At 35.6% G+C, this 18,020-nt stretch overlaps 1 protein-coding gene across 1 annotated transcript; it reads left to right on the top strand.

Moving 5' to 3' along the window:
- Positions 1-1,295: 1,295 nt before the first annotated feature.
- Positions 1,296-17,832, top strand: sh3bp5lb (SH3-binding domain protein 5-like, b). The gene is made up of 6 exons (XM_051136747.1): positions 1,296-1,774; positions 2,013-2,075; positions 2,869-2,997; positions 10,350-10,511; positions 12,185-12,358; positions 13,959-17,832. The coding sequence occupies exons 1-6, from the start codon at positions 1,529-1,531 to the stop codon at positions 14,580-14,582; spliced, it is 1,398 nt and encodes a 465-aa protein (XP_050992704.1). The 5' UTR covers positions 1,296-1,528; the 3' UTR covers positions 14,583-17,832.
- The last annotated feature ends 188 nt before the right edge of the window (positions 17,833-18,020 follow it).

Here is an 18,020-nt window from a genome sequence, read left to right as displayed (position 1 = left end):
ACTAATAAACACTTTACAATAAGGTTCATTAGTTAACATTAGTCATCTACATTAACACAAACTAAGAATGAAAAATACTTTTACAACAGCATTATTATAACTCTTCTCATTAAGGTGTTATTTGTTAACATTGTTAAATTTATAAATAATACTAATAATGTAATAAAAATAGTCTTTCATTGTTTGTTCACGTTAGTTCACAGTAACTAATGTTATAAAACAACTTGTGAGTTTAATAATGCATTAGTAAATGCTAAAAAAAACATTAAATTTAAGACTAATAAACACTTTACAATAAGGTTCATTAGTTAACATTAGTCATCTACATTAACACGAACTAAGAATGAAAAATACTTTTACAACAGCATTATTATAACTCTTCTCATTAAGGTGTTATTTGTTAACATTGTTTAATTTATAAATAATACTAATAATGTAATAAAAATAGTCTTTCATTGTTTGTTCACGTTAGTTCACAGTAACTAATGTTATAAAACAACTTGTGAGTTTAATAATGCATTAGTAAATGCTAAAAAAAACATTAAATTTAAGACTAATAAACACTTTACAATAAGGTTCATTAGTTAACATTAGTTAACTACATTAGTTAACAAACAATACTCCTACACAATTTATTAATCTTGGTTAATGTTAATTTCAGCATTTACTAATGCATTATTAAAATCACATTGTGCTTGTTAACATTAGTTAATGCACTGTGAACTAACACTGACAAACAATGAACAACTGTATTTTTATTAACTAACCTCAACAAAAAATAAATTGTGTAATAAACGTATTGTTCATTGTTCGTTTATGTTAGTTAATACATTAATGTTACAAATGACATTTTATTGTAAAGTGTTACCATTACTTTAGTTGTTTTAAGGATGAAATACCACTTTTTCAGGTAAAATATGACCAGGACGTGTACTTGATAGGTACTCAGATTTACGTATTTTATTGCTAGTACAATAAAACAGTTGTAATTTTCTGTTAGCCAACAAAATATCAGAGAAAAAAGTTACATATACCTTTTAAAAATTCAATTTTACAGTAATAACAACAACTGAAGTAACCAGGCGGAAACTTTCAATGGTTTCTATGGAAAATGTTAGTAATGATCATCCTGGACCAAAACAAAAAGGCAGTTAAAAAGAGATGGAGAAACAGGGAAGTTAAGAAAGAACGGAAACTATCAACACAACCAGAGACAATAATAGTACTGACAGTCTGTAAGTCGCTGTATTTACGAGCCCTGAGCAGTGCGGTCTGAAGAGGCTGTGATTTCTGCAGTTAGCCGGGAAGCTAACGGTTCAGTCCGGGTCATTCTGCGCTGTCAGCTCCACTGTATGACGCTACCGCTGCAAACAACACGCCTGCGCCGTTAAATGACTCTCATTCACCGATTATGTAGCACTTTACCGGCAAATTCTCGGGTAAATGTATATTTATAGGCATGGCAAACATTTAAGCACTTATATATTTTGATTTCTAAGAGCAAAACGGGTCATTCTCAAGGCCACGGATGGAACCGGGGCGGCAGCGTGAGAACCCCCCCGGATCCGGGGAGCCCGAGACGGGGGAGTGGAGAGAGGACAGCGCCGGGGTGGAGACTGGGGAGAGGGAAGACACCCTGAAAAACAGAAGCGGGGATGGAGGAAACGAGGAAATTACGGACAAAACCGAAAACACTGAAGTGGCGGAAAAGGATAAGGCTGAGTTTGATGAAGATGAGGAGCAGTATGAGGAAGAGCTGGACCCCAGAATTCAGGTATTGGGATTTGAACCCAAAATAAACTTGATATGTGACTATGACTATTAATTCTTTGCACTATGATGTATATTCTTTACTTTTTGCTTCAATTAATGGTTTATAATAGTAAAATGTTATAATGTGATTTGTTTATCTGTGATTTTACTGGTTTCATTTACCTTTGACTGTTATTTAATACTTCTGTTAATAGTAAATTAATGTCAACTATCTTCCCTCCCTGTTTTGCGATTATCAGGAGGAGCTGGAACATTTGAATCAGGCTAGTGATGAGATCAACAGACTGGAACTACAGCTGGATGTGAGTAATATGTATGACACTAAGGCTGTGTCTCAGAATCTAGTGAGCTGACTTCTTAGACAGTATCTTTAGAAGTTAAGGGTGCACATCCTGATTCGTGTTGCTTTAAACCAACACCAGTCATAAGGGTCAGTTTTTTGAAATTGAGATTTATGCATCATCTGGAAATGAATAAGCTAAAATAAATAAGCTTTCCATTAAGGTATGGTTCGTTAGGATACCACAACATTTGGCCGAGATACAACTATTTGAAAATCTGGAATCTGAGGGTTTAAAAAATCAAAATATTGAGAAAATTGCCTTTAAAGTTGTTCAAATTAGGTTCTTAGCAATGCATATTACTAATCAAAAATTAAGTTTTGATATATTTACAGTAGGAAATTTACAAAATATCTTCATGGAACATGATCTTTACTTAATATCCTAATTATTTTAGGCATAAAAGAAAAATTGATCATTTTGACCCATACAGTTTATTTTTGGCTATTGCTACAAATATACCCGTGCTACTGGTTTTGTGGTCCAGGGTCACATATAATGTCTTCCAATTATATTTCGTTACACTAGTTAATGGAGATCACAATTGTGTTTCTCAAATTTACTCAAAATTCATAATTAAAAGAAAGAGAGAGAAATCTGGTTGGAGTCATAGCCATTTGTGAGCCATGTTTGGATTGAGAACCACTAAATTAGAGTATTAATATATGTATTGTTTACATATCTTATCTATCATGCCAAGCTGAGTATTGTTTTTCTCACTCTTTCTCATTTCCTCTGTCTAACACTTGTTTAGGAAGCGAGATCCAGCTATAGGAGGATCCTTACCGACTCTGCACGCAAACTTAATGCTCAGGGCTCCCAGCTGGGAGCCTGCATTGAAAAAGCCAGACCTTACTACGAAGCCCGTAGACTTGCCAAAGAGGTGTGTATGTGTATGTGTGTTTGAGAGCAAGAGAACATATTGCGTATTTGTGCTCCGTATCAAGCTCAAGATGTTGTTGTAGTTTGCTGATTCATTTCCAGTCTCTCATTATTGCGAGAAATCTTCCCGCTGAACCAGAAAACCTTTCAGTGCAGTGATCATGATGGTGAAAGAGTGAGTGTGCTAATGTGATTAACCCTGATAACACGAGATGTGATTTGCACATCAATTTTCGTTAGCATTTTGCAGCCAATTTCGAATATGTAATTGAACTGATGAAAATCATTTAGCTGAGGCTATCGAGAGTAATTGAAAACAATTGAACCAACACTGAATTTAAACTTTGACTTGGTCATCAGCCCCTCTTATGAAAACTGTAAATAAGTTGAGTGCGAATGAGTAGACAAGCTCAGTAAATGTAGTGGTTGTGTTACATTTTAGGTAGTATTACAGTTAAAAATAGCTGTATTTGAATGTATTATAAAATAGGATTTATTTCTGTGATGCGAAGCTGAATTTCTATGTAACTGTTCATAAATTCTATATTTGCCAAATGACAGTAATTTTCTGCCAATCCGTGGCAATTATGGAAGTATTTAGGCAGGTGGATCCAACTTTGGCATCTGTGCTCTATTGCTATGAATTGTCATTATTATTCCACAATGTAGGTGATTTTATATGCAAGAAAAGCAGTCCGTGAATTGCTTGCCAAAGCAGAAAAATGTGCTGTTGCTGCCAGATCTTGATTACTGAAAATCACATTGTATTTGATGCTAAACTCAATTACATCAAATGGGAAAAAAACATTGTAAATGTATATTTTCATGGTTTTTCAAGCAAAGCAAATTTTGAAAGTCCAATGAAAACATATCTACATATATGGCATAGACAAACTATGTTGAAGGTACATGTTGTTATATGTTATATATGTTGTTACTTGTTATATATATATATATATTAGGGCTGGCAAACGATTAATCGTGATTGATCGCATACAAAATAAAAGTTTTCGTAATATATGTGTGTGTGTACTGTGTGTAATTATTATGTATATATAAATACACACAAATTAATGTATACATTTAACAGAATGTGTTATTTATGTACAAAATATTTGTATTATTATAAATACATATACTTGTAAATGTTTCTTAAATATGTACATGAATGTGCTTGTATTTTGTATATACATAATAATTGCGCACAGTACACACACATACATTAGGCAAACTCAAACTTTTATTTTGCCAGCCCTTATACATATATATATATATATATATATATATATATATATATATATACACTCATTTACTCACCACCATGTCATCCAAGATGTCTTTCTTCAGTCCAAATGAAATTAGGAAGTTTCTGAGGAAAACATTACAGGATTTTTTCCATATAGTGGACTTCAGTTGAGATCAACGTGTTGAAGGTCCAAATTGTAGTTTCTTTGCAGCTTCAAAGGGCTCTACACGATCCCAGCCAAGGAATAAGAGTCTTATCTAGCGAAACAATCGGTCACTATTTAAAAAAATAAAAATTTATTTACATTTCAACCACAAATGCTTGTCTTGCACTAGTTCTGCAATGCGCATCTGTGACTTCACACATTATGTAATCATGTTGGAAAGGTCATGCACGGTTAGTTTTTCATCTCTGTAATTCGATTCAAAAAGACAGGGTATTGTGAAAAACTCCAAAAATCGCCTGACATTGTTGTTTTACCTTTTTTTTTCTTTGCACATTTGTTTTGTAAACTCTGGATCGATACTTCTGCCTGCATCATGTGTGACCTTTCTAACATAATGTGTGAAGTCAAGCTACTGCAAGATGAGCTTTTGTGGTTTTTTTGAAAATGACAGATCGTTTTACTACATAAGACCTTTATTTCTCGGCTGGAATCATGTAGAGCCCTTTGAAGCGGCAGTTTGGACATTTAACCCGCTGGCCACCATTAAAATCCACTATATGGAGAAAAATATGTGGTATATATGTGTGTATGTATGTGTATTAGACAGCTTGCATACTAAAACATCCTAAAAATGTTGCTTCTTTAAATTGATCCCCTTTAGAGCAATACTGCTATAGCCATGCACACTCAGACGGATAGCGTTGGCATGGCATCATGTCTTGTGCTGTTGTTTGAGCATGTCGCCACGAGCTTTGCATTTTTAAGACAGAATGTCAAGTTAAAAATAGTCCACGTTTTAAAAAACAAGTCTCGAGACCTCTACATTCTGTACTTTTTCTTTGCTGTCTGAGCACAGGGTTACGTTTTATGTAGCTTCCTCTTTTAGAAACATGCCTGTGTCAGTGAACCCAAAACCAGCCAAATTATACAGGGATTTCTTAAAGGGATAGTTCACCCTCATGTTGTTCCAAACCTGTAAAGCCTTTGTTCATATTAGGAACACAATTGAAGGTATTTTTGATGAAATCTGAGAGCTTTCTGACATTGCATAGACAACAATGCAACTACCACATTCGAGGCACAGAAAGGTAGTAAGGACATTGTTAAAATAGTCCATGTGACATCAGTGGTTCGATCGTAATGTTATAAAGCTACAAGTATTCTTTTTTGTGTGCAAAGAAAACAAAAATAACAGCTTTATTTAACAATTTCTTCTCTGGAACCACTGATGTCACTGGGCCTTGAACATGTCAGCAGGGTCAGAAAGCTCTCGGATATTATCAAAAATATCTTTTGTGTTCCTTACAGGTTTAGAACCAAATGAGGGTGAGTAATTAATTACAGAATTTTCATTTTTGGGTGAATTATCCCTTTTGGACTAATTGACAAGTCATTCAGGCATCATAGTATAGTGAATTTTGAAAATGTTTATTTGCACATTGCTAACATTAAAGCCAGATCCAGTGCACTTCTGAATTCAGTTCTCATATTTAAGTCTTACACCGTCTGATAGAGTTTGCTGAGAAATATGGCATAGTTTTCTAAAAATGATTTGTGTCTGCTTTTTCTAGTGGCCTTATGCTTTTTTTATAGGCATACCAAGCAATCATTTACTCCTTCCAAGTGATTTGAATAATCTTCATCAGTGAATGCTGAACAAAATAAAGGCAAGATTTATGGTCTACAGAAGCAGAATTTGGTTGTCAGTCCTGTTTTGAATGCTAAATGCGTTTATATTCACAAACTTTTCTGTTATAAACAAGAGCAGCATGCTCATTTTATATTCAGCCTTACCTGCTGAGATTTTCAGATCTCACAACTAAATTTTGAATTTAATTAGCCTCTGCTGTATGAACTGCAATGAAGAGTCAATCTCTTCTGCATATATGTGTTGCATTTTCTGACATCTGCTGTTGGTTTATTAAGCTTTGTGCCTTCCATTTATGACATAATATAGTTTCAGTTTTGTTAAGACTTTCTGGAGTTACACATGTTAGCATCTTAGGTACTTTTACTTTTGTTTCTGTCCAGGGCTTGCAAAATCCTTAGCCTGACATCCCAGATCTGTGGTGTCTTCCAGTTGGGCTATCGAAATGTATCACCACTATTTAAAAATCCAGGGTTCTCCACAAGTCCTTAAAAAGTCCTCAGTTTAGCTCGGTCAAATTTAAGGCCACGAAAAGTCTTAAATACCTGGAATGGTATACGAAATGTCTTAGGGCCAGTTTTACTAAACAGAGCAAATTAGCGTGAGAGCGCAATTCCAAAAGAGCACTGATGGCCGTGGAAATTTCTTTGGGTGATTTACTAACAAAGCGCAAAGTAAAGAACACAGACGCAACATCTCATTTACATATCGACCAACGCAATATACCAAGTGCAGCGCAAATTAGCGTAGTCGCAAATAAAAAATAAATGAATAAAGATGCCACAGTATGTTGAAAAGAACCGGAGGCCAAAAAATGAAGGATTACAAGAAGTTTTGATAGAGCTGGTGTTGTGTGACTCCTAGTTGAGGTTTTCAAATCGTCTTTTATTTTCTGAAGCAAATTAAAAATATCTTGGCTTGGCAAACGATGTTCGGATAATTTGTTCTCCTGGCATTTCAAGTACATTAATACATGTGAGAAAAATCCTCTTCCTTCTGCCACGCGCTCTCTGTTCTGTACAGTGCCTCCTTCTAGCAACAGTAATCGCAGCCATTTTAAGAGCAAAATAGTTTGAGACATCCTTTTTTGGGCGTTAAATAATAGCACAAATATCAGTAATTTGAGCACAAATGTTAGTAAATCACATTGTGTGATCCATTTGAATACTCTCCTCCCATAAATTTTGCGTATGGAAGGGATACTCCTACAAATGCATATACAATAAGGTCAAATAATTCGTCACTGTGTGTCTTTAGTAAATCCTGACAGTACTATTTTAACGCCAAAAGGCGGTTTGCGTTGGTGCAAGCGGTTAGTAAAACTGGCACTTACTTATAATTTTATAAGGTCTTAAATTTGGGGATGGAAAGACAAGAATCACAATATGAATGAATGTGATGATTTAAATGGCTTTAAATAAATATGAGCACGGTATGTATCTTTGAAGTGAACCGACTGCCTTCAGAAAAGTTTTGATGGCTTTTTCATGTCATGTTACCTATAATGTTTCATTAAATAGCGCTTATTTCTGCTGTTCCAAAAGCACATCCTACTGGTAGAGAATGAGTTTGCATTTTCATTAAGCCATCTGCTGTTTTTGTTCAGACCAATGGGCAAACCAACCCATGTAATTTTGGAAGAATGTGCCAGCTAAATATATAAACGACTAAGACAAGTAAAATTTATATTATATATATATATATATATATGTCCATCAAATACTTTTTCTTCAAACTCGCTAAAATATCAGCCTCAGCCCAATCAGAAGTACCAGTACTTACATAGAAACCTATACATCTGAGCCTGATAAAAATGCATTTTTTAAAGAAAGACGTCAGATGGATTTAGTTGGTTTTGCATCTGAACTCTTCATATATATATATACACACACACACACACACAGTGCTTCTTGAAAGTTTGTGAACCCTTTAGAAATGTTTATATTTCTGCATAAATATGACCAAAAAGGTCATCTGATTTTCACACAAGTTTTGATTAAACAAATTAAACAAATGAGATGAAAATATATACTTTGTCATTTATTTATTATGAAAAATTATCCAGCATTAAATATTGTAAGTTGCAAAAGTATGTGAATCTCTAGAATTAGCAGTTAATTTGAAGGTGAAATTAGAGTCTATCTGTTCAAGTGTTTTCAGTCTAAGTGTTTTCAGTCAGTAGGTGTCAGTTTATGCCCTGTTGTATTTAAAGAACAGGGATCTATTAAAGTCTGATCATGTTTGTGAAAGTGAATCATGGCACAAACAAAGGAGATCTCTGAGGACCTTCGAAAAAGAGTTGTTGTTGCTCATCAGGCTGGAAAAGGTCACAAAACCATCTCTAAAGAGTTTGGACTTCACAAATCCACAGTCAGACAGATTGTGTACAAATGGAGGAAATTCTAGACCACAGCTACCCGCCCCAGAAGTGGTCGACCAAAACACTGCATTCCAGCATAAGAAGAACCTTATCCCATCTGTGAAACATGGTGGTGGTAGTATCATGGTTTGGGCCTGTTTTGCTGCATCTGGGCCAGGATGACTTGCCATCATTGATGGAATAATAAATTCTGAATTATACCAGCAAATTCTAAAGGAAAATGTCAGGACATCTGTCCATGAACTACAAACCAAAGAGAAAGTGGGTCATGCAGCAAGACAATGACCCCAAGCACACAAGTCATTCTACCAAAAAATGGTCAAACAAGAACAAAGGTCATGTTTTAGAACGGCCGAGTCAAAGTCCGGACCTTAATCCAATTAAAATGTTGTGGAAGGACCAAGCAGTTCATAGGAGGAAACACACCAACATCACAGGGTTCAAGTGTTTCTTTACTAAAGAATGGGCTAAAATTCCTACAAGCTGTTGTGCAGGACTGATCAGCAGTTACAAAAACGTTACCTGCAGTTACTGCTTCAAAAAAGGGTCACAACAGATACTGAAAGCAAAGATTCACATACTTTTGCACCTCGCAAATATTTAACACTGGATCATTTTTCTCAGTAACTAAATTACGAAGTATATTCTTTTGTCTTGTTTGTTTGACTGGATTTTCTTTGTCAACTTTAAGGACTTGTGTGAAAATCTAATGATGTTTTGCGTTATATTTCTGCAGAAATATAGAAAATTCTAAAGGGTTCACAAACTTTCAAGCAGCACTGTATATATTATATATATTATATGTTTTCAATTAGTTAATAATTTATATGTTTGACTCATTTATTTTAAGTGGTTTAAAGGCTGAAATGATGTTGATCATTTTTGTAAGATTTTTTGTTTTTGTGAAAACCAAATGTCATTTTACATTTTAATACGTTACCATAGACCTTGCACTGCCCCGCTCACACGTTATGTTAATTTTATTTTTGCAGGTCTTAAAAAGAGTCATTAAAAAGCCTTAAATTGATTTTTAGAAAATGCAGATACCCTGAAAATAGTGAAATAAAATTCCTTCCCTGATATTTTTTCTTATTTGTGTTTTGAAAATGTTTTTGATTGAGTTACATTGGCTAGTTAAATTTCAGGCTAACAAAATCTTAAAAGTGCATGTCCAAAGGGCTACCAGGGATTTAGAAATTTTGCGAGCAGTGCTGTCACTGTGTTTACAGATGACGTCCATGGCTATTGTGACAATAAAAATGGCCTTGACTTCAAATATTCATTCATTCATACAGACATCATTCGATCCCTTCCTGTGAAGTGAAGGGTTGAAGAGTCTGCTAGTAAATGCAATTGTCGATGTGAGTGTAGCCAAAATCAGATATCATCCTTGGCGAGGATGCCATATTTCCAGCAAGTTATCCCAATGAAATATGGCCTGCCATTCTCGGTTCCTGACTTTTATTGATTGGTTTGGGTGCTCTGATCTGTGCACAGCAGTTTTCACTGACAGCAAGCCAGCCTTTTTCAGCTAAACGGTTTTCAGATCCTGCCTTGTTTGCGGTATGATTGGATGTCAGCTTTACAGTCCTCAATTCCTATTGGCCATTATTTAAAGTGGATGGTTTATGGTTTGTGGTTTCTGAAGTGCTATACAGAGCACTTCTCTCTTGCATTTTCTTTTATTACATAAAAAATAATATTGCTGTAGAATTGTTATATTCTTCCGCACTAATCCCACATCCTCTAGCTTGTGTTTTATTACATAATATAAATTTAGGAAGGATTTGCAGTGCCCATTCACTTTATGGCTTTCTGTAAGGTCAGCGTCCCTTCCTCTGATTGGCTGCACGTTTACAGTGCTGAGTGATTGATTGCTATATATGAAATATGATGGATGACCTTACCCACAGGCTCAACAGGAGACCCAGAAGGCAGCGCTGAGGTACGAGAGGGCTGTCTCCATGCACACAGCTGCCAGAGAGATGGTTTATGTGGCTGAGCAAGGTTTATTGGCTGACAGGAACACATTGGACCCTACCTGGCAAGAGATGCTAAACCACGCCACAGCCAAGGTACAACACTGTGACTCAGCACTGCTCTTTGATAATTACGCCAATAGGCGGTGGCATAAATTTGCTTGAAAGCACAAGTGCTCTTAGGTTTACAACAGGTCTTAATTGCTAAAATCAATCCCTCATGGTCACAATTATAGGTTTTGCTTGTTAAATCTTAATGTGTCTTCTTTAAATGTGCACAGCTAGTTAGTGTGCATTTTAATGGCAGTGTGGCTTTGATTGTCACAGTGGGAGCTATCAATAATGCTGATGAACGCACACCTACACTTAAAGATCAAGGTTACATGTCTTCATTTGTATTTTAATCGAGCCTTACCAGTAAAAATGGAGCAGCATTTCATCAATGTGAAATCATCCCACAGTTTTTGCTTCCAGTTGGGTTGTCACCAAAACTTAGTAGTCGATACCAGTGCCAGTGAAATTTCAAGATTTTTTATACCAATACCAATTCCAACAGCACAGAAAATACTTATATGCTGTTAAATGCACTTCTTTATTACATTCATTGCCTCAGGTTTTTTAATGAATCACTGGAGTGAAGAGTCAGTAATTAAGTAAATTAAAGAGCAAATTACATACAGAATAACTTAAGATGAATTTATAAGTTAACACTGATTCAGGTTTATAAATTAATCATTCATGTAAACAGTCAGTAATAAAGTGCAGAAAAAATAACAAGGAATAGAACAAATATACAAATAAAAGTGTTTGAAGTTTTTTAATTAATCATTTGAGTAAATAGTCTGTAATAAAAAAATAATAAAAATTAACAAATTGCATGCAATAGAATTGCAACAATAGAACAAATTAACTAAACAATGCTTTTGTTTTACTTTTTAATTAATAATTTGACTAACCAGTCAGTAAAAAAAAATATCAAAGAAACAAATTACAACAGAACAAAAACATTGGATGTGCCTGGTCTTATTGTGAATGGTTTATTGGTGCATGTTATTCCAAAGAATAAAATTGTCTTTGTTATCTTTAATCCAAATGTAATAACTTTCTCTGCAAGGACTTTTCTCCTAATGTCACTCAGGCTGAATGGCTTTCTGGATAGCAAACTTACATTCAACCTGGCTCCATTCTGTTTTATAAAGCCCACTTTTAACAATTTATTTAACTCCCAGATAAATAAAAAGTCTTGCTTTTTCCTCATTCAGTGTTCTTACTTTGAAATGCATCACATTACAGAAATAGAATGGGTTGTTCAGACAATTCATGTTGACTTAAAGCAAACAAAAAGTTTTCAGTTTACTCTACCATTTTGGTAAACAGTCAGTAATCGAATATAGAATAAAGAAACAAATTGCCAGTAATAGAACAACTAAAAACAACAGAACAAATAAAGTTAACAGAGAAAAAGCATTGCAAGTAAATATATTGGACATTCATGCTGTAGACCAATTGATATCATTGAATTAAACCATTAGCATCAACCTGGTGCTGAAGTACCGTACCTTTTGTATTATGTTCCTGTGAAGAAAAAAAAAAAGAGTAATCTAAGTTTCTACAAACTCTTAAGAATACTCTGTTATTGACAGGATTGATGCGATATTGACTTTGACAAGCCTTTGTATAAATGATACAAAAAGATAAGAGAATAAATTCGATTAAATGTCTTTTGTGAACAGAATAGGATATCGCATCTGACATGTTGCTGTTTTCAGGTGAACGAGGCAGAAGAGGAGCGCTTGAGGAGCGAGAGGGAGCACCAGCGTGTCACTCAGCTCTGTCAGGAAGCAGAAGCGCGTGTGCAGACTTTGCAGAAGGCTCTTAAGAGGGTCATTATCAAGTCCAAGCCTTATTTTGAACTCAAGGCTCAGTTCAACCACATCTTAGAGGTATGCATCAGAGACTGGCCTTTGCTGTAAAGGTATTCAAGGTCTGCTGGCCATATCGATTTAAGTAGCAAAATGAAATCCTCTATAAAATGCAAACTAGGGGTGGGCGGAATGAATAGAATCTTGACTTGTAGCATACCAACTATTCTTTTTTTTGTATTTAGTCTGTTACATTTTGTAGTATAAATTAAAATTATAGCTGCAAGCAGATATTACGGGGCCAATCACTAGGCAAGCAAGGCAGCAAGCATCAGAGTAACTGAAGCAGTGAGTAATTGAAGACATTTTGTGAAGTTAATTTGGTTTTTTATATCGACACAAAATCCATAACTTTTGCCAGCATGGTCTGAAGATTGATCTGAGTCAAATTTGGTGAAAACCAGACCAATGGTCTAGGAGGAGTTCGAAAAAGTAGGTTTTCAACATTAATCAAAACGGTGAGTTTTGGCGTAATTGGTATAAATGTTCTCGGCAGGACCCAAGGAATATATTGAGACCAGTTTCATTTTAATAGGCCAATTTAATCAAATGCTATTGGCATTTTTTAAAATTTCTCGCCCCCAAACTTTTGAGTGCTGTCAGGGCATTGTGCCAAAGGCACATACTGACTTTCGTAACGATACACCAATGTGTTCGTAAAATATAGCATTTTACGATACAATTAAAAATGGCTGACACCCAAAATGGCTGACATGGGAAAATTAGGTATCTTTTATCCTCCAAATCTAAAGAGACCAGTTTTGTGAATTTTTTTTTTTTTTTTTTTTTTTTTTTTTTTTGGGGGGCCAAACCATTCCGAAGTTATAAGCAAAAATAGCAGTTTTTCATATCTCCTCACCACTAGGTGGCGCAGCACCAATAGTGTGCAGGTAGCCTCAGGTCTTGCTTGTTATAACACACACCAAGTTTGGTCTCAATATGCCTAACCATTGCAGAGATATAGCCTCACATCCATTTTTGCGTGCTTTTCGTAGAATTTGTTTGTGCGTTATTCAAGAACTGTGTGACTAATTGACTTTAATTCCATAACTTTATGCCAGCATGCTCTGAAGATGATCTGAGCCAATTTTGGTGAAAATCAGACAAACCGTGTAGGACGAATTTCGAAAAAGCAAGTTTTTCGAAAAGTTCGAAGCCTAGGATTCAGCAGAAAAATTTTCTTCTAGACCTTATGTTTCAAAACTTATAAGCATAAAATGAGTGAAACTTTGGACAAGTGGTGGCGCTAGAGAGTTTAAGTTAGAGACTCAAAACTTGCTATGATTAATGTTGAGACTGTCCTCTGTCAATGTGCCAAATTTCATAACTTTTCCGCATATGGTTCTATGGGCTGCCATTGACTCGAGTGGAAGATCGACCTTCGGTGCTTGGCCACTAAATAGTATAATATACTTTTTTATTCCACCTTATTTTTACCGTAAGAGCCATTTGTAAATTTTATGGGTGTGGCTACTGGTCTCATCCACATCCAGCTATTTTTAGCTGTACGCAACAGCTTGTTTCGCTGCTTGATCCTCTGTTTATGTGATTACTATAATAGCATTAATACACTTGGTGCATGAACATGACAAATTGTATTTTTTATCCATTGTTTTAACAGGAGCACAAGTCCAAAGTCGTCCAGCTGGAGGAACGGGTGGCGAAGGTGAAGACCCGATATTCTGTCGCCCTCCGCAACCTTGAGCAAATCAGCGAGCAGATCCATGCGCAAAGGGGGCGCATTCGTGCCGCCAGGGAGCGCAACCGAGCCCGTGGTGGGCGGAGCTCTCCAGTGGGGGCGGAGTCTGAGGGGGTAATCCAGGCAGGGGCGTATGGAGGGGTGATAGCCAATCCTTTAATGGATAACGACTGGGCCGATCAAGAGAAAACCAGGCAGTGGGTGGAGAAACACAGGGAGACGGGGTGGGGCCAGAGAGAGAGGGTGGAGAAGGCGGGGTCAGACTCTATGTCAGTCATCAGCCTGCAAACCATCGCCTCCGACCTGGAGAAGTTCGATTCCGTGGAGCACTTGGGTGACCTGAGTGACGTCGGAAGTATAATAGGTGAGGAGAAAGAGGTGGAGAGCGAGAGAGGGTTTAGGGTCGACGATAGAATTGTAGAGAGGGAGGTGGCGAACCTCTCGAAACAGGATGCGGAGAAAGGTGCCTCAGGGACAGACAGACAGCAGAGAGAGAGAGAGCGTGAGAGCTTTGTGAAGCAGCACCACAGAAGTGTTAGTTTGTGAGGAAATAGGAAATTAGAGTTGCCTGTTACTCCACCCCGATCTCGGAGGGCTAAAGCTTGCCTGCAGGCTTTCAGACGAGACTCTTAACTGACTACAAATGAATCTGACTGAAAACGCTCTGCGTTTGCTTAAAGGTGTAGTGTGTAGTTTTAATGGAATTACAAAAACAAACACATTTCAACAATGGTTAAATAAACAGATGATCCCGACCACAAACTTATGATATTGGTTGAGCCAATGCCGCTGTGTCAAAAAGACAAAAAGTGTTTGCATTAAGTTAGAAGAATATCAACAAAAATTACACACTCCACTTTTAATGGCACTAACTATGGAAGCCTGTTGCCACCTGAGAGTAATAAAAATAAAATGGTAATTGTAGATCAAAATTAATTTTGTCACAGTTATGAGAAACAAAGTCACGATGGGCCTCATTCGTGAAATGTTTGTCAATATATGAGTAAATTTGGAGTACCTAAAATGGACCTTCCCAAAGACTACTCCTGATTCACAAACGCGTGAAATCTCAAATTTGATAATTGAATGAATTTAGCAAAATTGAATTATGGCTGTTTTCAATCATTTTTATTTATTAATGAAAATGTTCACATTTAACTAATTGATTAACTAATTAATTGTGTTATATGAAATACTCTGTTTTGGAGTTTTTATATAATATAAATACATTACTCTGAAATCTGAATGGCTTTACAAATAATTTAGATAAAAAAATCCTTTCATGTTTCATGAATAAGGCCCATTGCGACTTTTTGCTATTTTATTTCACATATTTGCAAGAAATAAACCTGCAGTTGTCTTGTTTGATATATTAATATGTATAGTTGAAGTCAAAAGTTTACATACACCTTGCAGAATCTGCAAAATGTTAATTATTTTACCAAAATAAGAGGGATCATACAAAATGCATGTTATTTTTTAATGTAGTACTGACCTGAATAAGATATTTCGCATAAAAGATGTTTACATATAGTCCACAAGAGAAAACAATTGAATTTATTTTAAAAAATGACTCAAAGGTTTACATACACTTGATTATTAATACTGTGTTGTTACCTGAATGATCCACAGCTGTTTTTTGTTTGTTTGTTTAGTGATAGTTGTTCATGAGTCCCTTGTTTGTCCTTCAGAAAAAAATTCCGGGTCCCACAAATTCTTTGGTTTTTCAGCATTTTTGTGTATTTGACCCTTCCCAACAATGACCGTATGATTTTGAGATTCATCTTTTCACACTGATGACAGCTGAGGGACTCATATGCAACTATTACAGAAGGTTCAAACACTCACTGATGCTCCAGAAGGAAACACAATGCATTAGGAGCCGGGGGTGAAAACTTTTGAACAGAATGAAGATGTGTACATTTTTCTAATTTTTCCTAAATATCATATATATATATATATATATATATATATATATATATATATATTTTTTTCTTTTAGTACTGCCTTTCAGAAGCTGCAGAAGATACTTACATGTTTCCCCCCCCCAAAAAAATAAGTTAAATTTACTCTGATCTTCAAATTCAAAAAGTTTTCACCCCCAGCTCTTAATTTATTAAGAATCAAGTGTATGTAAACTTTTAAACGGGGTAATTTCTATAAATTAAATTATTTTCTCTTGTGGACTATATGTAAACGTCTTTTATGTGAAATCTTATTCAGGTCAGTAAATAACTACATAACAAAAATAGCATACAAATTTTTTTTTTATCACTTTTATTTTGGTAAAATTGTCACCATTTTGGTGTATGTAAACTTTTGGCTTTAACTGTACATATATATGTTTTGTTTTGTTTTTTTCCTGAAAATGGTGAAAACTGGCTTCCATAACTAACTGCCCTACCACATGTTTCAAATGAGTGGAAAGCTCCTCGAGTGGTGATGACTAAGATTCAGAAATTATAATGAATTCATTTTGGACAAAAAAAATAGAGTAATTGAGAGGAAAGAGGGTATTAACACACCTATTAACACAACTACACTGATTGACGTGGCATTATTGTAACACTGCACTATAGGGGCGGGGGTTCAGATGTTTTCAGCAAATTAATGAATAACAATAAGGAGGGGGGAGGTTGAGGCGGTATTTTAGTCAGTCCGCATGGATTTGTAGTTCTCACGCTCCGATCCTGTCTTTTCTTGGTTACTTTTTCACTCTCGGTCAGGGAACAGGGGAGAAAAGACAGAAAAAACACTTCACACAATGCGAGAGAGAAGGGAAACAAGTGCGAAATGGATTGAAGATCAAACTCACATCTCTTTCTAATACCTCAGAAAAGGGAAATGCTCTTACAATGGAGGTCTGTGGGTACAGTTTCACAATTCTCAGATAGGCTTCCATTGATAGAGTATAACTTTAAGCACTCTTTTTTTTGTTGGTGATGGATAATATGACGCTGTTGATCAAACTTAACCTGGAATATTTTTTTATAATATTGCTGTTTTAGTTTCACATCTCCAGGTCTCTCTCAGCAAGTGTAGATATCTGGAATATTTTGTTTTTATTTTTTTTTATTTGGCTGTCAGTTGGTATTATTTTGCGCATGTTACGTTAAGTTCTAGGTCATCAATTTGTGGCATTTATGATACATTTTAGATCTAGAGTACTGTTTTATTGATTTTTATCTATTTGAGAGATTTAGGTCAGTCCGGGAACGTAAGAGGGTCTTGTCTTGGCAGAAAGACAAGAAACAGTACATGTTTACAAATTTACAAGTGTGTCAGTTCTGCTGGATTTTTACAAGAGAAGTTGAGTGAATAAAACAACAGTGGAGCGGCTGAATGATGTGTACTTGATGACGTTAACTGTGTTTTGCAGATATACACTTTGAAATCATGTAATGCGCTAGCTGTTTGAACAAACCGTGCTGTGGACAGTACAGTATTGTTTGCAAGTTTACATCCTACTCTCCTGAGTTTTTTCTTGTTTTTTGGATTTTTTAAAAATGTAGTTGTTGTAGTTCTTGTCCGCAAACCCTGTAAATCCATCCTTCCCCCCAACATAACCTGTTCTGTACAGATTCACCTCTCGTCATAGTACAGTAAATAGATGATGATCTGTAGAGTTAATCCAGTATGCTGCTGTCTCTCTCCATTCATTAGGTCACATGAACTCTGTGTATATACAAGCTGATGTATGATGAATACAAGTAATCCGTGACTGATACTGTAACTTATTCTGTAAATGTTAATTTATTGCACAATTAGAGATATTAAAACTTGAATTTAACAACTATGCTCTTCTTTTTCCTATTTAATCTCACTTGGAGTTTGGAGTATAGTTAAAGGAGTCATGATATGAGAAACTAAATTTCCATTGATTTTGTTCTCATAATCAATAAAAAAACGTATGTATGTTATGTAATAACCCTAAGAAAACATTTTATTTGGATCCGAGGTGTGAGGTGACATCACCTGGGTGCA

Source organism: Labeo rohita, chromosome 19, assembly GCF_022985175.1.
Source record: "Labeo rohita strain BAU-BD-2019 chromosome 19, IGBB_LRoh.1.0, whole genome shotgun sequence".
Lineage (NCBI taxonomy): Eukaryota > Metazoa > Chordata > Actinopteri > Cypriniformes > Cyprinidae > Labeo > Labeo rohita.
The sequence above is the reverse complement of the archived record's forward strand: the minus strand, read 5'-3'. Positions and strand labels throughout refer to the sequence as shown.

Coding starts and splice junctions, on each gene's coding strand:
- sh3bp5lb (XM_051136747.1), top strand. CDS start 1,529: ATGGAACCGGGGCGGCAGCGTGAGAACCCCCCCGGATCCGGGGAGCCC. Junction 2,998..10,349: donor CCCGTAGACTTGCCAAAGAG/GTGTGTATGTGT, acceptor CCTTACCCACAG/GCTCAACAGGAGACCCAGAA. Junction 10,512..12,184: donor TAAACCACGCCACAGCCAAG/GTACAACACTGT, acceptor TGCTGTTTTCAG/GTGAACGAGGCAGAAGAGGA.